Source organism: Stegostoma tigrinum, chromosome 42 (genome assembly GCF_030684315.1).
Source record: "Stegostoma tigrinum isolate sSteTig4 chromosome 42, sSteTig4.hap1, whole genome shotgun sequence".
Taxonomy (NCBI): Eukaryota; Metazoa; Chordata; class Chondrichthyes; order Orectolobiformes; family Stegostomatidae; genus Stegostoma; species Stegostoma tigrinum.
The window spans coordinates 4,522,123-4,542,810 of record NC_081395.1 but is presented as its reverse complement, the minus strand read 5'-3'; the positions used below and the strand labels follow the sequence as shown (position 1 = coordinate 4,542,810).

General features: G+C 41.8%; 2 protein-coding genes across 14 annotated transcripts in view; one reads left to right on the top strand and one right to left on the bottom strand.

Annotated features, from left to right (window-relative positions):
• Positions 1-7,778, top strand: part of LOC125449455 (leucine-rich repeat transmembrane protein FLRT1-like) — a 188,085-nt gene extending 180,307 nt beyond the window's left edge. For 6 of the 7 annotated variants that reach the window (XM_048525254.2, XM_048525252.2, XM_059641680.1 and 3 more), the window contains one exon: positions 3,858-7,778. In XM_048525254.2, the coding sequence (XP_048381211.1) occupies positions 3,906-5,849 (1,944 nt within the window). In that variant the 5' untranslated portion in view covers positions 3,858-3,905 and the 3' untranslated portion in view covers positions 5,850-7,778. Of the gene's footprint in view, positions 1-2,809; positions 2,910-3,857 lie in introns of those variants that run through there. The other variant, XM_048525255.2, reaches the window with a different exon arrangement.
• The window catches only part of LOC125449368 (macro domain-containing protein CT2219-like), a 987,510-nt gene that overhangs the window by 882,352 nt on the left and 84,470 nt on the right, over positions 1-20,688 (bottom strand). The window lies entirely within an intron of this gene.

The following is a 20,688-nucleotide window of genomic DNA, read 5'->3' as shown; positions in this document are numbered from 1 at the left end:
CAGAATACTGAGGTGCAGTCGGGAGTGCAATAATAAAGGGCAGCAACTCAATACATAATGGGCAGAGACACAACAGTATGGAAGGGAGTCAGTTTATGCAGCAGTGGGGCCACTGATTGTCAGCAGTACCCTGCCTTCCATGTGCAGTCAACGCACCACCAGACTGGGGTGCAAAATGGGAAGATGAAAATCAATAAATGTGGAGCTGGAAAAGCACAGCAGGTCAGACAGCATCTAAGGAGCAAGTTTCAGCTTGAAACATTGACTTTCCTGAAGGAGCATTCACCTGCAATTTACCCACTGCCTGCAAATTGCACAGGAGTTGCTCACTTCATACTTTGGATTATCCAACATTGTGTACTTAAGGATGGGTAGCCTCGATAGCTTCAATGCTGGAGCTGTGAAAAGTAGTACAGAACTCTCTCTATTCAGTAGACTCAGACTGTTGGACCTAGCTTTCTCACAACCTGCTCATGAAAGCAGCAGGGTCAAAACCACATTGCTGTAGTCCTGCACCCTTTCTCTTAGCTCATCCACGGCCACGGGCAAGCTTGCCTGCTGTTCCTGTACATAGTCAGGATCCACACCTGCCTGGAGCTGCGTCGATGCCTGGTCTCTGGCATCCAGGGATTTGGGGCATTTCTTCTTCTACCAGCAGCAGGCATGGCATTGATACGGTCATCTGAAGGTGCACCCAACTCTAATCTAGATAAAATACCCAGTGAGGTGTCAGAATCAGAGATGCCAACAGCCTTGCGAGTGTCTCCTCTGAGACACCCGCACTACCTTCTTCATGTCTTGTGGGGCAGCCCTCTTAAACACAGCCAACATGGACTTCCCGCTGGTGCTTGTAGGAGACAAACAAGAGATTGTTATGATCAAGGTGCAGATGTTGCGGAGATTAACAATAAATTTGCATTAGGGATAATGGAAAAGGAGTACAACAATGGCTAATGCTGGTTGCCGTGATATGGAGGTTTTGGCATCTCCACAAGTCTAGCTTTAGTATTTGCCTGTAAGAACCAAGATCATCCCCTTGCATGAGTGAAGAGATGAATATTCAACACACCACCGCCTGTCTGGGGTCTTTCAGCCCTACTTTTGAGTGAGATGAAAGTAGAGGACACAGCTGTTGGTTTTGATATTTGTGCTAGTGCAGGTGCTGGTGCTGGTGCTGGTGCAGGCGCGGGCTGCCCCAGCTAAGTGAGTAGGCAACACAGAGGGCACATACAGTTAGTACTGCAGGGGTTTGGGGAGGGTGCAGTGAGTGAGGGAAGATATTACACATAACAGTTGCAGTGACGGAGCACCAACCTTGGTGAGAGGTGGGTGCTGTTACTATTTTTTTTCATTCACTCATGGAATGTGGGCCTAGCTGGCTGATCAGCCTTTATTACTTATCCATGGTTGCCCTTGAGATAGACTAAGTGTGAGGATGTAGAGTGGAGACAGTGCCTACCCTGGCTGAGTGAAGGAGATCACTGCCTTTCTTCCTGCACTGCTAGATGTTTCACCACATGGGAACACCACACGGATCCACATCGCAACCTCAGACCAGGCTGACATCATATTGTGCAAGCACGTCCTCTGCTAGTCTTGAAGGAACATGTCTATTCTCCTCTGCACCATCCTAATCTTCAAGATCTCCAGGTCCCTGTACACTACATGGGGCATCAATTTCCCTTTGGCTGGGATGACAGTCTACAAGTGTGGACTGTCAGTACTTGAGTGACTGCACAATGATCTTTTAAATATGGCACGAGGGCCAGGGATGGCAGTATATCCGTAATATCGTGGCAATGGTGAGTACCTCCAGTTACAGCAAATGGGAGAGCTGGACTAGCATCAAATGGGAGTGGTGCTATTGGTGTGTCATGGATAATCAATGAGGCACATTTGGAATGATCACACAAGAAAGCTTGCTGAGCCTCACTGGAGAGAAACCCTCTACGAAACTCAACAAAATGACACAGCAAAATATGAGAAGAGATAATAAGAACTGCAGATGATGGAGAATCTGAGATAACAAAGTGAAGAGGTGGATGAACACAGCAGGCCAAGCAGCATCATAGGAGCAGGAAAGCTGATGTTTCAGGCCTAGACCCTTCATCAGAAACATATGAGAAGATACAGCTTCATATATCCTGGAACATTAACATCATCTCTTATTTTGATCTCTGGTTTCCTTTGCAGCTGCCAATGCTCTCACAGCTGGAATGACCTCCCTAAACTTCTTTACCTTTTCTTCCTCCTTCAAGAATGCCTTAAAATGCAACTCTTTGACCAAGTGCCGACTTCACATGTCATCCTGCATGGTTACTGACAAGTTTTGATTGAAAGTTTCTTTTGTGAAATGCTTTGGAAGATTTACATTCATTGTGTCATCAAGGCGGCTAACTGGCTGCACTCTTTATTATGAGAAGGTGTACTGTTATGAATATGTTATGCCTCAGTTCAAAATCTTGAATACCGTGTGCAGTTTGGTCTTCTTAAGGTATAAGAATGTGGATGTGTTATTGACGGCTCAGAGGAGGTTAGCTAGGTTGACAAAAGCTGAAAGAACTGCAGATGCTGTAAATAAGAAGAAAAAAACAGAAATTGCTGCAAAAGCTCAGCAGATCTGGCAGCATCTGTGGAGAGAAATCAGAGTTAACATTTTGGGTCAAGGGACCCTTCCTCAGAACTGGTGCTATTCAAGAGGTAACAAGGCATAGAGCTGGATGAACACAGCAGGCCAGGCAGCATCAGAGGAGCAGGAAAGCTGACGTTTTGGGTCTGGACCCTTCTTCAGAAAAGAAGGTTGCTTTGTCCTGGATGTCATCGAGTTTCTTCAATGTTGTTCGAACTGTGCTCATCTGGGCAAATGGGAAGTATATCTTGAAGATGGTGTTCAGATTCCAGAGAATCAGGTGATGTGTTAAATACTCCACAATTCTCAGCCTCTAACCTGCTCTTGTAATCGCAGTATTCACGGAGTTGGTCTGCTTAAATTTATAGTCAATGATATCCTCCTGGATGGTAAGGGATTCAGCGATGGTAATATGTTTGAATGTCAAGAGGATATAGTTAAGAGTCTATCTTGTATGAGATGATCATTGCCTGGCAATAATGTTACATCCCAATTAACAATCTGAATCGTCCATTTTGTAATCCTAAATGACATTTCATCTTTTTTTCATCTTTGCCTAACAATATTTCAAAACCTTCCTACTTCTCAGAATGAGAAGGCATCAAGGAGGACTCGGAAATTCTACTAAACTTTCAGCCTTCTTGTAATTGTGATATTTTATGGAGTTAAGCTATTGCCAAATAAAATTAGTTTTATCATTACTCTTTTTGGCATATTAGTTTTTGGATGTGAATTCAGGAGATGCTCCATTTTTAACATTACTTTCATATTATGTTTATGTTACTACTCAAGTTCCAGAAGAGTAATAACGAACAGGCATCACTCCTTCTGGCTTACACTGCCACTTGTGCTGCTCTGTCAGCTATTATGACACAATAAATCAGACAGTTTAAAATATCATGTGGAAAGGCGCAGTCTTTGTTGCAACTAATTGATCTTCATACATTTTCAAGGGCATTTGATGGTTGGGGAAACTGTAAGTGTGCAGTGGACTGCCCTTTTATAGATGTAAGAAAACTATTTGAAATAGTCGGTTGACGTGGACAAGGTAGCTTGGTGCCCAGGTGATAAAATTGCCACCATACCCCCAACTGCTGGAAGTGGTTGTTGAAATGACCATTCTGTTTGCTTGTTTGGAGCCTGGTGTATGAAACAGGAAGGAGTAGGGAGAGGAGGCAAGAAAACATTCATTATCTAATGTGTACTTGTGCTTTTTCTCCCCTGATAGGTACACTAAGTGGACGAAAAGATAAACAACAGCTAACTTTACCTCCAAATGTCACTGCAAACAATGGATATCAAAGAAAGTTTGTTGCTCTGCGTCGTCATGCCAGCACTTTTGATGCCATGTGTCATGTCCACTTGTCCTGCTTTGTGTCGATGTGACAATGGTTTTGTCTACTGCAATGACAGAGGTTTGACATCGATTCCTGCCAAAATACCGGAAGATTCTACAACTCTCTTCTTACAAAACAATCAGATTAACAATGCTGGGATCCCCAGTCAATTGAAATATCTATTGAACATAAAAGTGATTTACCTTTACGAAAATGCTTTGGATGAGTTCCCTATAAACCTTCCCCGATCTTTGAAAGAGCTGCATCTTCAGGACAATAACATTAGGGCCATTACACATGATGCACTTTCAAGGATTCCGTTGTTAGAGAAGTTACATTTGGATGATAACTCTGTGTCAACAGTCAGCATTGAGGAACATGCTTTTGCTGACAGTAAGCACCTCAAACTGCTCTTTTTGTCCAGGAACCATCTAAGCAGCATTCCCACTGGCCTTCCTAAGACACTGGAGGAACTGAGGCTGGATGACAACCGGATTGCAACGATCCCACACTATGCTTTCAAAGGCTTGGTCAGTTTAAGACGTTTAGTATTGGATGGTAATCTTTTAGCTAATCAAAGAATTGCAGACGAGACTTTCAGCAGACTTCAAAACCTGACTGAGCTTTCATTGATCAGAAACTCTCTAATTTTTCCACCACGAAATCTGCCTGCTTCAAACTTACAAAAGCTCTACCTTCAAGATAACCTCATCAGTTACATTCCAGCCAATGCTTTTTCTAAAATGAGACAGATACAACGGCTAGACATATCCAACAACAACTTAACAACTTTGCCAAAAGGAGTCTTTGATGACCTAGCAAACTTGAGTCAGCTACTCTTGCGCAATAATCCCTGGTATTGTGGCTGCAAAATGATGTGGCTCAGAGACTGGTTACAAACAACCGCATTTCACATCAATGTGCGAGGGCTAATGTGCCAAGGACCTGATAAAGTTCGAGGAATGGCAGTCAAAGATATCAAATCAGAAATGGATGAGTGCTTTGAGAACAGCTTGCATGGTAGTAACACAGCTCTGAAACCAACCCCAATTGTTCGTACAGCTACTGTCACTCAACTGCAATTCACATACAAAACAAGACGACCAAATCTGAAGCCACCAGGTTCCGCTGTGGACCACCCTTTGTCAAGAGGATCAGGAACAAAACCAATAATTATTAATGTGATGCCTTTAACTGCAGACAGCATTCGCATCACATGGAGGGCAACGCTACCAGTCACATCGTTCAGACTCAGTTGGCTCAGACTCGACCATAATCCATCAGTGGGTTCCATCACTGAAACTTTGGTACAAGGAGACAAGACTGAATATCTTCTCACAGCTCTTGAACCCAAGTCAACCTACATTATATGCATGGTTACAATGGAAGCTAACAACTTGTACGTAAGGGACGAAACACCAGTATGTGCTAAAGCAGAAACTGCAGACTTATATAGCCCAACCACAACATTAAACAGGGAACAAGAGGAATCTGATCACGTAGGCCTTCCCTTAGCTGGTATTATTGGAGGTGCAACAGCCTTAGTGTTCATTGTCGTTGTCCTTGCTGCAATATGCTATTACATTAACAACAACAGGAATGTTTTTTCACACGACCAGGTGTATAATAGGGGTTGCAGAAAAAAAGATGATTATGCAGAAGCGGGGACAAAGAAGGATAATTCCATTTTAGAAATCAGAGGGAGTGGATTTCAGATGATTCCACTCAATAATCAACAGCGACCAAAGGAGGAATATGTGATTCACACCATATTTCCATCCAATGGGACAAGTCTTTACAAGAACACTCATAGTACAGCCTTCAGCAGTAACCGAGGTTACAGAGACGGTGGGATACCAGATGCTGAATATTCTTACACGTGATTGCAATATTGCCTCATCATGTGATCATCTCCGCTGCACTGCAAACAAAAGATACTAAAAGAAATAAAAAATGTTAGGGATAAAACACACAATGTTCAGCAGAAAATGTCTGGCACATATTTTGTACATTTGTCATATAATTTATATTTAATATGCTTAAATGATTTTAAAAAAGCTGGACACTTGGAAAGAAAACACAGCTACCTAATTGTGTACAAGCCGGTTTTTCGTTTCTCATTTTGATTATATGTGGGATATAGAGTGAACAGCATACTTTGGAAGTACAGTTCTAAGGCAACCTAAAGATAAAATCCTTTGCTTTATCTCACCGGAAAACATCTTAAAGAAGTATTCCTAAGCAATGATGTTTACCCCCATCCTCTCCCTTGTAGATTTATACTGTACAGTCAAAAGTCTGAGTGCGTGCGTGCGCGCGCGCGCACACACACACACACACACACACACACACACACAAACACACACACACTTAAGGCTTTACCCCTCTACTTCTATCAGAACTATTTGTTGATGTTTGTTTATTTTTTTATTCTACAATATTTTCAAAAAGAGAGAAAAATAGTTTTAAATATTTAGTTCTTTAATGGTGATTTTGGACTTTATCTTAATTGGAAGAAGAGATGGATTTTCATAGTTATTTTTTACGATAACTTTATGAGAACTTTTTTTTAAATATTGACCTTGACTTTTGCCTCTGGCTAAAAACAGTGTGTATCTAAATTACAAATTTCTTGTACTTAATTGTCAGGCCAGAATGGATTCTTGTAGTTATCTGACCAATAATGCTGTTAATTTTATCCTTATTTTAACCCTTTGAGGATTACATGTTTTATTTGAAAGACACTGTGAGCCTCCGTTGTTCTTGGTTTTCGTATTTTACCACTACTCAAAATTTTAAAAAGAACTATAAGCTGTTGCATTTCATCTAAATAAGATATAGCTAAAAATATATTGGTTATGAATGGAATGACCTGCTTTCAATTTTATAATACATTGTTCAATCAAAATTGCAGATTATTTGTTCTGAAGAAACATAATTTCAAAAGTGATGAGGAAAATCAAGTGCTCAAAGGTTAGTTAAAAAGAAGTTACATTGAACGCCGTGAAAAAGACCCCCTTAGAACGGGATAGATGCGAAAGGCTTATACAGTCAATTGAAAAAAATCTCTCAAGATAGTGGGTACACAGTGTTCAGCTTTTGCCAACCTAAGATCTGGAGACCTGCGATCTTCATTTTAAGGGCAGACTCTAGATTTCTTTGCAGAGGATGAGGGGTGACACTAGAGACCCTCTAAATGGAGTTCTTCCCTACTGAGAGTTCCTTCAGAGACATTTGCACAGTCTACATTGACAGTTCCCTATCCAGCTTTTCAACAGGCTATCACTTGATTGTTGAATATTATTGATGGCCTTTTCTAAATATTTGGGTGAAAAATCTCAAATCCTCTGCCATTCTACCTGACACATCCATAATCTGGGTTGGAGAATAACCAAGAAATCACTTGAAGCTCAGATCATGACTTTCCTGTAAATAATCTTTAAAGCTGTGTTTATAAGGTTACAACTGATCTTTTAAATAAATCAGTCTGAAGATGTGAAATGTTCTAACCCTTGTATGGCCACCAAATATTGGAAATGAGAAAAAGTATTTTCATACTTATGATTGTATTATTGTAATGATCTAACCTTACACTATCATTTGCCAATTTTCATACGTTTTAAATAACTATGAAGAGTATTGATTTCATTTGATATCAAAAATTTGAGATTAATGGCAGCTTCCCTGTACTCCCTTTCCCCCCTCCCCACACCACCTCATTACTTTTAAATTCCTTTCAAAATTAGAATTAACAAGGCATACTGTAATGTAGATAGCAAGGTGTAGAGCTGGATGAACACAGCAGGCCATGCAGCACCATAGGAGCAGAAAAGCTGACGTTTAAGGCCTAGACCCTTCTTCAAAAAGAAGGGTCTAGGGCTGAAACGTCAGCTTTCCTGCTCCTATGATGTTGCTTGGCCTGCTATGTTCATCCAGCTCTACACCTTGTTATCCTCAGATTCTGCAGCATCTGTAGTTCCTACTATCTCTGAAACTATATTGTAATATAGCACCAGATTGCTGAGAATGCTTCAAGATGCAACATCCATTTATTCTATATGAACTGAATGTTGTGCAGCTTGACTATTTGGACAATGATGTACATGACAAGTTTGCACGCTTCTGTCTAACCCACTGTGTCTCGTCATTTGGACTACAGCCAAGTTACAGGGACATTACAATGATTTTAACATATACAGATCTGTCTTATCTGAGCACGCACAGAACAGGGAAAACAATAATAAAGCCTTAAATGAAAACACTTTTGAAGTGCATTTTGCAAAAAGACAGTTAAGAAAATACTACATAATCTACTTGTCTCAATACCCAACACGAAATAAAATCTTGATTTTGATTCTCAACACCATTATTTGAGAAGCATGTGAATTTACAGCTTTAAGCTGGTAGTGCACCTCATGTGATATAATACATTTTCAAAACAGTAAAAACCAAGGGCAAGAAAGAGTCACTAATAATCTTTACAACATTACCTGACCAATCAGAAAACATGACAGATACTTCCATTGGTCTGATTTACAAAGAACACCAAATAGCCAAGTGCAACCTTACTAGCGCCGATGAGCACACAGCATCCCAGGCATTATGCCTGCAATAACATTTTCCATGAAGACAATTTCTTAAAATATTGTGCAGCTCACTGACAAAAATATTACACAGATACTTTCTTTACATTATAATTCTTTAGTACTAATATAAGAAAATTGAAGGACCATAACTGGCATCTACCATTGTAGTCTCATCCACCCTTCAGTTCATTCCCTCACTTGGCAATTGTGATACTCTCTGCATTTAGTGCCACATTAGTTAAATAGATTGAAAATAAATGCTTCACCTCAAATGTTCCTTATACATATAAGTGATTTTAATAAACTGTGCAAGTTAAGGCAAGCTGATCTCATTACACAAAAAGTACGTACTGGCCATATGCCTCACATACAATTTATTAACTGCCACTTCTCTCCAGGCTGGGACATAGGACACCTGAAGCAGTTAACTAAAGGTACCTAGCACAGCCAAAACAACATCTGGCTCAGCAAAAATGACTCCCATTAGAAAATTTTATTGAATTTCTGCTAATATGAGGAATTCTAATTCAAAAACTACAGATCTCAATGAAAGTCTTATTAGACTAACTTGCACATGTATTAAAGAATGTTTCAACTCCAACTTTGTCTACTGCATCTGGAGCTCCTGATGTGGTCTTCTTTTCATCAATGAGACCAAGCGTAGACTAAGTGAATGTTTCACCGAGCATCTTCACCTGGCCCGTAACAGCCAGCCTAACCTCCTGGTGACCACACATTTCAACCCCCCACCACAGCCCCTACAACGTGTGTGCCCTTGGCCTCCTCCAGTGTTGCAACGACTCAGAATGTTTATTTGAAGAACAACACGTTATCATCTGCCGGGGCACCCTATAGCCCAGACGATTCAATTTCAAGTTCTCCAATTTCAAATAATCTTCCCACCCATTCCCTGGTTCCCTTTCCAGCCCCAACTCCTCCCTTCCATTCCACCTTCTAACCCTCCCTTCCAAGGATTCATCCTTCCCATCAACCAACCACGTTGTACCTACTACTAGTATCCACCTATCACCACCATTCCGCTACCCATCCCCCTTTATCTGCAGCGCCTCCTACCCCCTCATCCAGTCCTGACGAAGGGCAACACCCAAAATGTTGACTTCTCCTTTCCTCCACATGCTGCCTGGCCAGCCTCCTGTCTGTCTGCACATGTATTTGATTTGGTTGACTTGACATTTACTCCTTTTAAATTCCTTCAATGCAACACTCCATTTTGCACTCTAAAGTTCAGCAGGTAATTTATTCCTCAGCACATCCTTTAACTAGGCATATGTTGCACAGTATGATTCCCGATTCCAATCTTCCTTTCCTAATAGGGTAATGCACACCATCTACCTAGCACCCAACTGAGCAGCACAACCAAGGTCAGGAACTGAAGCTACATTCAAACACTCTCAGGCACAGTACATTTGAGCTTTGACATTTCTATTCAATGTCTGAGATAACAAGGTGTAGAGCTGGATGAACATAGTGGGCCAAGCAGCAGAGGAGCAGAAAAACTGACGTTTTGGGCCTAGACCCTTCTTCAGAAAATCAAACGCAATACCTACTGTTTTTCTTATTATTTCATAGCATGTGAGTATCATTTGTTCCTCATCCATAACTGCCCTTGAGAAGTAGCTATACCCAACCATGTGACAATTGCACCATGTCCAAAACACATTCCCTTCAATTTTCTTATACTAGTAGTAAAGCATTATAATACAAAGATATCACAGCAGTTGCCTACCCATTACAGGTTTTGCTCAAACCATGATGACAATTCTGCCATGTTCAAAAGTGTTTCCTTCCCTTCCACTGATAAGGAAGTGACAATTCAGCCTCATCTGACTACTTCCCTCCTTACGGCCATATGTCAATCTGAAACCATCAACATTTTTTTTTGTTTCTTTATTGAAACAGTGAAGATTAAGAGCAATCTTAATCTTTGAAAAGCAGAGATGGACAATGGACCTGTGCATTCTGAAACAGTGCAACTATGCTGACCTCCAAACAGAAATGTGTACTTTTTTTCCCCAAGATATAGTAAATCCCGTCTCCTCAGCTTAAAAGTACAGTTGATGACATCACGAAGTATCAGGAATCACATTCCCTTCTAGGTCAGTTATATAACCATCCAGTAGGTCACCTACAAATAATAATGTTGTCTTGGATTCAATTGTTTGGAAAGGAGTAACACTAACTTCACATGAACTCAAACCTGAAGTGACATAAACCAAATAATTAATTCACACACGAAAATTACAAGTTTCATATACAGCATTAAAAATCACATGGTGCTCACCAAAATTAATTTTTCTCCAATGTGAAAAGTATTCTTTGCTCTAACATTTCCTAAATTGCAGTGAAAATAGTTAATTCTCTTATCAATCCCAAACTAAGCAATTACCTTCAGAATCTTAAAGCTACCATTTAAATTAAGCCAAAAACCTGAATATGGTACACTCTGTCATGTGAAAAATGCAATTGGCCCCCTGCTCATCAAATAAAATATACTCTCAGTTAGTGTCATGTGCTTTGCAGATTGATATACCTCTGATGTAAAAACTGTGAATGATGGAGAAACACAGCAGCTCTGGCAACATCTATGGAAAGAGCTATAGAGTCAATGTTTTGAGTCCAATGTAGCTGGCAGCACAATTAAATGAAAATTTAAAGAAGCCAATGGCCACTGCCTGAGAAGTACAGATAAATGTAGAAACAATAAAGGCCCAGATATTACACTCCATGGCAAACCAAAAGAACTTAATCCTTACCTAACAATCTTTGTAGTCTTGATTTTCCCCCTTCCATAGCACTACTTTGATTCTAGCATCAATTGAAGGGGAGTTTCAACTCTTAGCAAAATAAATAGCCAGCAATTAAATCAACCAATCACATTTCAGAATTCTCACAGACAGTAAATCAGAAAGATTAAAAGAAAGCCTGATCATTCCTCATTTTAAAATCATTTTACAGAATACAAAATAAAATTGAGGTATATATTTGGGATTAATATAGCAACTGAAATTTCAAACAAACTTAAGAAAATTTAACTTTTATTATTCTAAAAACCTATAGGAATTGTTATTTTGAATGAATCTCACTATCTACAAATTAAAATGAGTTTATCAGCGCCAGCTAGTTTGTCAGATGTAAATACGAGCTTAATACGTTGTTAAAAATGAAGTTGCAACACATTTAGCAAAGCATAACATTTTCAAGTGTTTTTAAAATGTGTCTAACAACACAGTAGCTCACATCAACAAAAGTGGAAGCTCACATCAGACCAAGTGTTTCAGAGGATTTCCATTTGTAAGAATCTTCAATGTTTGAAATTTTCAATTTCCACACCCTAATGCAGCAGGAAATCACTGACTGCAACTTCTGCATTTTTGCGTTCAACAACATGTGTGTGGATGCCAGAAGTTGCTATCAGTTTTAAAACAATACTGACAGTGAATGCTGATGGTTTTGTGATTCTTACATCAACAAAATCTGGGCCATACCCCTGCAGAGTGCTATTTACAACTCTTTGATGCCCTTAGCCATCCTGGCAGAGAATTGACCAAGATTTTTGCTTTCTTAAACTAGAAAAAACATGCTGTATGCTAAATAGCACAGATGCCCAAAAGTCAGAAAACACATGATCCATCTCCATTATTGTAAATGGTTTGTTCAAATTTGGTAATGGAGTCTGAGAGACAAAGTGAATACATGGAAAATTAACTTCACAGAACATGGCAGCAAATATTAAGTATGCAGAAATTTCTATATACAGCACTCACTTCCAACGAAAAGCCAGCTTTCAGGGGTGAATTATTAGTGTCAGTGCTAACATCTGTTGCCTAACGTGAATAATTATGTTCTACACACACAATGAATCAAGGGGAGCAGGTTAATTAGTTACGTTGCAATAACAATTATAAAAAAAGTCATACTTTTTTCTTTAATTTTCTACGTTATTTTGTTTAGGATTGGCTTGCTGTGTTTTTAATCATGAGATTTACTCCACAGAAACAAAATTTTCAGAAAAAAAAACCAAAGTGCATTGTGAAGCCCTTTGGCCTCTTTGTGTAGGTGCCTTGAAATTTCAATGTTAAGTGTCTATTCAGACTAAAAGGCTGATTTTTTTTCTTGTACATTAAATGTGAAAATTCCTTGTCTCTTCAAAATAAAATTTGAGAATTAAAGACTCAATGATGACTGCCATCCATAACTTAACTTCTACATTTTTCTCCTAAGTCTTCCCAACCTTCCTTTGAACAGGATAGATTGGATTTGCTCCCAGACTCTACCTACAACAGGCAAAGTCTATAAATGTCAAAGAGTAAAGAGAGGTACCTTGACAACAAAGTGTGGAGCTGGATGAACACAGCAGGCCAAGCAGCATCTCAGGAGCACAAAAGCTGACGTTTCGGGCCTAGACCCTTCATCAGAGAGGGTGATGGGGAGAGGGAACCAGCCCAGTTCTTCCCCTCCCCCCATTGCATCCCAAAACCAGCCCAGCCTGTCTCCGCTTCCCTAACCTGTTCTTCCTCTCACCCATCCCTTTCTCCCACCTCAAGCCGCACCTCCATTTCCTACCTACTAACCTCATCCCGCCTCCTTGACCTGTCCATCTTCCCTGGACTGACCTATCCCCTCCCTACCTCCTCACCTATACTCTCCTCTCTACCTATCTTCTTTTCTCTCCATCTTTGGTCCGCCTCTCCTTCTCTCCCTATTTATTCCAGTTCCCTCTCCCTAACCCCCTCTCTGATGAACGGTGTAGGCCCGAAACGTCAGCTTTTGTGCTCCTGAGATGCTGCTTGGCCTGCTGTGTTCATCCAGCTCCACACTTTGTTATCTTGGATTCTACAGCATCTGCAGTTCCCATTATCACTGATACAAAAAGAGGTACCTTGTCCACTGAAATGAAATGGCCTGGGGCTATTTTAAAGATGCTGTATAAATGCATGTGTCTTCCTACAACTTTCAACTTTTGTATCTGCTAAAATTAATTATCCCTTCAAATGACACATTGTGGGTGACAGAGAGGCTCAGCGGTTAATATTGCTGCCTCATAGCATCAGGGACGCCGGCAACTGTCTGTGTGGATTTGTACATGCTCCTCGAGTCTGCATGGGCTTCCTCCAGGTGCTCCAGTCTCCTCCCACAGTCCAAAGATGTGCAGCCTAGTAGACTGGCAGATTAGCCATGGGAAATGCAGGGTTACCGGGGGTTGGGTCAGGGTGGGATGTTCTTTGGAGGATCAGTGTGACTCAATGGGCCGAATGGCCTGCTTCCGCACTGTAGAGGTTGTATGATTCTATGAACAGCTACAGACTTCTCTGTATTTGCAATCTACCCTTTACTGTCCAAATCTTGAAATTTGTGATTGCTTGCCAAAGCTGTGCCCATCTCTCCCACTTCCCTATGCTTAAAGCTTTCCAATCAAGTTTCTACACTACCACATTTTGAAATGGGCCTCATCAAAAGCTAGAATGACATCTTCTGTGACTTTGAGAGTGGTGCATCATTCCTCCTTATTCTTCTCAATCTATCTGGAGTTTTTGACATAATTGACAGCACCACCCTCCTCTACTATGATCCAACAGCCCTTTCCTGGCTCCTTAGAACAGAGAACAGAATAACACAGGAAGAGGCCCTTCGGCTAACCATGTCTGTGCCATCCATGAAGCCATTCTAAACCAATCCCATCTGCCTGCACATGGTCCACATCCCTCTATACCTTGCCTCCGATGTGTCCGTCTAAATGCCTCTTAGACATTTCTATCACCTCCCCAGGCAGCACATTGCAATGTAAACAAAATTGCCTCACCCATCTCCTTTAAAATTATCCCTTCTCCCTTTTAAAGTTTTATATAGCTGCAACATGATTTGCCAACTTTTATACTCAATGCGCCCACTAATTAAGGCAAGCGTGCCATACACTTTCTTTACCACCATATCCACTTGAGTGGTCACTTTCAGGCCACTATGGACTTGCATCCCATGATCCCTCTGTTTCTCAATGTTCCTAACGGTCCTGTCATCTACGGTATACTTCTGTCTTGCATGTGACCTTGCAAAATTTATCACCTCACACTCCAGATTAAAATCCATCTGCAATTTCTCAACTTCAGTTCTGAGGAAGGGTCATCAGAACAGGAACTTTAACTCTAGTTTCTCTTCAGAGATGCTGCCCGATCTGCTGAGCTTTCCCAGCAACTTCTATTTCTGATTTATAGCTTCTGTAGTTCTTTTGGTTTTTATCCTCTAATTTTAATGTCATCTGCACCAGACAACCTGCATTTTCATCCAAACCATTTATATTTATTACAAACAGCATAGGTCCCAGTACTGATCCTTACAGAACACCAATGGTCCAGACCTCCAGTCAGAAAAATACTCCTCCACAACTTCCCTCTGTCCACCAGACAATCTCCTACAATGACTTCTCTGTCCAGTACTATTACCCTGGTACCCTTAAGGATCAACCTGTTCACCCATCACACTTGTACCCACTCACCTACGTTTAGTCTAGGCTCAGACTCAAAACTAAAATTAACCAACCCTCAGATCTGTAACATCTAACAACCCTAGAAACCTCCAAAATCTGTGGTCCTTCAATTCTGCCTACTAACTCACTGCTAGTAACTTTCATTGCTCAAATGGCAGACATGCCAGATTCCAAATCTCTTCACCTCTCTCCTTCTTAAAATATATTTTTGACCAGGTTGTTCTCATTTCCTCTTCATGACTCAATAACAAGTTCTGTCTGATAAATGGAGCTGGCTAAGCTTGGGGTTTTTCTTTTGAGCAGAAGGCTGTGAGGTAGCCTGATTGAGGTGTATAAGATTACGAGGGGAATGTACAAAGTGGATAAAAGCAGCTGTTCTTCTTAATCAAGAGGTCAATAACAAGGTGGCATAATTTTAAGGTGGAAGGTAGGAGATTTAGAAAGGAATTGAGGAAAATCTTATTCTGGAATGCACTATCTGGAAAGGTTGCTAAGGCAGGAAACCTCGTAACCTGCAAAAAGGACTGGATGGGAAATGTCACAACATTCAAAGCTATGGGCAAAGTACTGAGAAGTGGGGCTATTGTAGATTTTGAGTAGTTTTCTCAGTGCAGACTTGATGGGTCAAAGGACCTTTTCTATACTCTATGATTCAAAGAACTTTCTATTGAAATGTCCTGGGATGGTTCTCTACATTAAAAACACTGTATACATGCATGTTAGTATCACATTGCTAAAAATAATTAGCTTCTCACAACAGGCATTGTTGGAAAAAAAATACTGCCTGACACTCTGTGGTGCTGTATGCTGAAGCATGAACATAGTCTGTTATTCAATTGTAATGATATAATTAACTGTTTCTGTCTTTCTTTTCCTACATAGGATTTTGTGCCTCACCGCACAGTTTAACCTTGAAGAATTAAGTGACTTACACTTCAAGGTTTCCGTCAATACTAGAACCAATCACTTAGATACGTGGTTCATCACTTCTGAAGGCGGGTGGGAGTGGAATTCAACCTCATGCTGTATTACTGATCTGGGAATCCAGGTAGAATATAAATATCTCACTCAATCCTCCATTTTCAAGAAAAGTCACCAAATACTATTCAAGAGCCAGAGCCTAATTCGCTGTTAGCTATGGATACAGAAACCAGCTGTAGTGTTTCAACCATGGCTCAGGTGCTGACAGCTAACTTGGGACAGGCTAGAGGTTGAATTTTACCAAAAAATCAGCCAAGTGTCAATTTTTGAGGAGTTACATTAAGGATTTCTGTCTTTGAGCTCTAGCAGGTGTCACAGTTCTCTGCTGATCATCTCATTCTTAATGCATCATGCTTCCATGGCACTATTCTCACAAAATTTTTTGAAAAGCAGAAGTGGAAGTTCTCACTGTTGCTCAGACCCCTACTGCCATACCATATGTAAATCTAATCTGTCCACCACTTCAAATGCAAGCCACAAACTGTCATTGACAGGGTGTTGCTGCACAATTCTAAAGGACATGGCTGAGGAAGGTTGGGATCTAGGGGTTTTAGCACCCTGCTTCACTAACAGGGACCTGGAATTGTGTACAGGAGGGTGCTCTTTGCTGAGGACCACCAGAAGTGACCACGGTACCAAATCCTGCCAGCCTGGTCTGAAGTTGCCACCTGGGTCAATGTTGTGTCAACAGTCCTCTGGAATGGTTAACAATGGAGAAAGAGGTTATGGTCCTACAGTGCTCCACAAAGTAAGTGCTATCTTCTCTTACTACATCACACTCACTAACTCTGTGACTGTATCCATCTCCTACCAAGGCTCATGACAAGTTTCTTCCTTCAATCACTCTCACCCCCAGCATCCACCAGGCCACTAACCTCACATGATCTATACACTTTCCACTCAGGACACCACAGCATTTCCCCATCAGCACCAGCACTAATAGCTGTGCCAGTCACTTTAAATTCACTTAAACCCTCTTATTGCTTCCATATAGGAGAAAGTAGCCTACAACGGTTCAGAGAAAGCTAAGATGTGGTGGGAAGCCCACATTCATCAGCTCATCCCCTACTAGCAAAGGATAATTGCCCACATGGGAGAGGACTGCTTATTTAGTACCAAGACCTCAAAGAAAAATTCACTATCAAGTGCTGTACTGCTCCCCCATTTCCAGCACTGCAAACATGTTCTTGACATGGATAAACCTGAACACTATTTTACAACTCATTCCCTCTTCTGTCTTCTGCAGGCACAAGAGTATCCTGATCTGAAGACAGCAACCCCTCCAGTCATTATCTTCTCCCCAGGCTCGAAGGAAGAAGACATAAACCCCTCAGAAGAGGCACTGACAAGGCTGTCTCCTCCACCCCCACCAGCTCGGATACTTTGGCTAGATTACAGGTGAAAACATATTCTAGTGAGTAGGTGCATCATTGCCACATCACTGCAGCTGGTCCAATGTTCCTGGTACTTAGAGGATTGCTGCAGACCAGACACCAGCTGAGCTCCAGGCGGAATCCATGATCTCGGCCATTAATTACTTCATTCAAAGGCATAAACAGGCACAGAAGCAGAAAGCAAGTTTGTCGGAGACACTTGGAAATTGAATCAAAAGTTGGAGGAATCCACCAACACTATTTATATCATGCTGCCTCCAGTATAAGTCTAGCTGCCGCCAAGGAGGGCAGCTCGGTGGCTGCCAAGGAGACATAGGTTCAGTACACTCATTGTCGGGAGATACGCACACAGGCCTGCACACCATTACTCTAGCCAGTGGTGTTCAGCATCAATCGAAATGCAATAGGAGAATTTCTTCCTTTCCCCTCAGGACAGTCTACAGGAGCACAGCTCTGCACCTCCACCCTGCCTGAAACCCCCAACCTGTGGGAATTCAAGCTGAGGAGGGCGAGCCTGCGTCCGACTAGGAAGCACCTAGCAGGTCTAGGCCTTCTAGCAACAAAATGTCCTAGAATTTCCTGCCAACGGGCTCTGGTAATGGCACAGGCTACCTCCAACCCAACTGCAGACCTTGGGGATAGTAAGAATTGCTGATGCTGGAGTCAGAGATAACACTGTGTGGAGCTGGAGGAACACAGCAGGCCAGGCAGCAATCAGAGGAGCAGGAAAGTTGATGTTTCAAGTCAGGACCCTTCTTCAGAAGTGAGGAGGGAGAATGGAACTCAGAAATAGATAGAGGGAGGAGGGGTGGAGCTGGAGAAAGTAGATGGGATGGTGATAGGTAAGCGCAGGTAGGGAGTAGCTGGGATTGAGGGATAAGAGGGAGGGTTGGTTAATGGATGAGGCAAGGGAAGGGGAGATTTTGAAACTGGTAAAATCCATGTGTAGGGCATTGAGCTGTAGGCTCCTGAGGCAGGATATGAAGTGCTGCTCATGCAGAGGTCTCATATTTCGCCTCGGGAGCCTACAGCCAATGGCGTAAACACGGATTTCACCAGTTTCAAAATCTCCCCACTCCGGGCCTCATCCTACGGCCAATCCTCCCTCTCATCCCCACTTCCATGACATGACACAACCAGTCCATCTTCTCCCCCACCGGTCTACTCCACCTATCCCACTGACCAATCCCCACCACTCCCTACCTGCACTCACCTATCACAATCCCACCTACCTTCCTCAGCCCCATCCCTCCTCTTTCAACTTATTTCTGAGCTTCATTCCCCTTCCCATTTCTGAAAAGGATCCTGAACCGAAACGTCAACTTTCCTGCTCCTCTGATGCTGCCTGGCTTGCTGTGTTCCTTCAGCTCCACACTGTGTATTATCTGCAAACCTTGGGGCTGTGTATGTTATGGGAGGAAAAGGGAAAAAAGACACCTTCTGAGGACACAAAGCTGGCACAAGTAAAACTTGATTGTATTAATCATTATATTATTAAATCATTATATTATTAAATATATGTTCAGTTTTCATCACCAGCTGTGACTAACTGTAAATGGAGCTGCAGCTACAAAAATTAAGTTAGAGAAGCTAGCCATCCTTAGCACTTTATAATGTTCTAACCCTGTCTGAATGGCACTTATCCTTTCCATGATATCCACACTAGCATGAAACTTTATCTTTATTGAATGAGGGAGCATCAGATGTTATAAAGGCTTCTATCAGTTTGCAACCTAAACTTTAATTAAGCAACTGAGCATACTAAGATCAAACATTGTTAGGATTACAAAGGGGATGTTAGCCTCGGTATCATCAAAACATTTAGTCAGTAAAAGATGACTTCACGCAGTTTCATTGAATGATGTGCAAAAAGAAGTACAGCTTGTACTGCTTTGGCCAATGTTGCTGGGTTGTAGGATGATGGAGGTGCTGTTCCTTCCGAAGAATGTCTTCATTTTCCTACCTGGTACAATTCATGGCTTCACATATCCCTAATGTGCATCACATAGTCTTGTTGCACCCTCAAGTTGTCTGCAAAACATTCCAAGGTTAAGCAGCATCCTTTCTGTACTGTGGCAAAACCACAAATGTGTTTTGCATGGAAACTTCATTGGGAGGAAACATCATATAGCCCTCGCTGGCTCCATTGGAAGAAAGTGATGCATTTCAGATATGCTGGACATGATGACATGGCATTCTGACTGCCACATCTAACCGGGGTACAGTGCCATTGTGGCTCTCTCATCTGCAAGTCATTCGACGAGTGACTGTGGATCTCCTGCATCTTCACTGCATTATAACGGGATCTTTGGCTGGAATTACCGAATTAGATGGTTACACCACACCTACTGGATGTTGATGTTGGTCTTGAGATTTCAGGTGTATGCACTGCTCACCCATTCCTGCGAACATTCTTAGTGCAGCAGCCATAGAGATGACACCAGCTTTTGTGCCTGGATCCACTGGAGATGATTCCAACAGCCTATGTTGGCAATATCAGAAACAAAGCAGTTCCTCAGTAATGTGATCATTTACGCAGTCATAGCACTCACAGTAGGGCAATAAGATGCCTCCACTTGTACCTGTACATCACTGACATGAATCAAATGTACTCAAACCATTTGGCACATATACAGTTACAGACTGCACACTTGGTCTGTGTGGGCCTTAAGCACGGGACCTGCAGGTCTGATTGTGGCCCATTTCCTGTACTAATGGGCCCAAGCAGCCAAGCATCCAAAACGTCCAAGCCCCTGGACTAATATTGGATGATGTCCTTGACTTACTCTGCCAGTGCAACTCCAGTTACAGTAATCTCCTTTGACTTGACTGAGGACCACTCCCAGCATTGCAACATTGCTCTTGGTTGAAGATTGGCACATAAACTGGTGACATTTGCTACAGGTGTGACATTGATGCAGCCCAATGTTGTAGCAACATGTTCATTCCTTGACTGATTGTTGCTGACAAATATGACTGGCTGCCTGTCTTTGTGTCTGAGGTGAAAGGCAAGGCAAAAACGCTATGCGAACACAAGTTCTGAATGCGGTGGCAATGTGCAAAAAGGCAAAGGCAAGGCAAGGCAAAGCAGAGATGCTGTGAACATTACTGCAGGCACAAAGTAAGCGAGCACTAAGAAACCAACTAAGAGCCTGTAAAGCACCCTGATCTGATGCATGAAACAGGTGCAAGAACCCTGTACACAAGGCAGCCTGACAGCAGCATTACAATGCAACGTGCTAGTGTGCTCCAAGATACA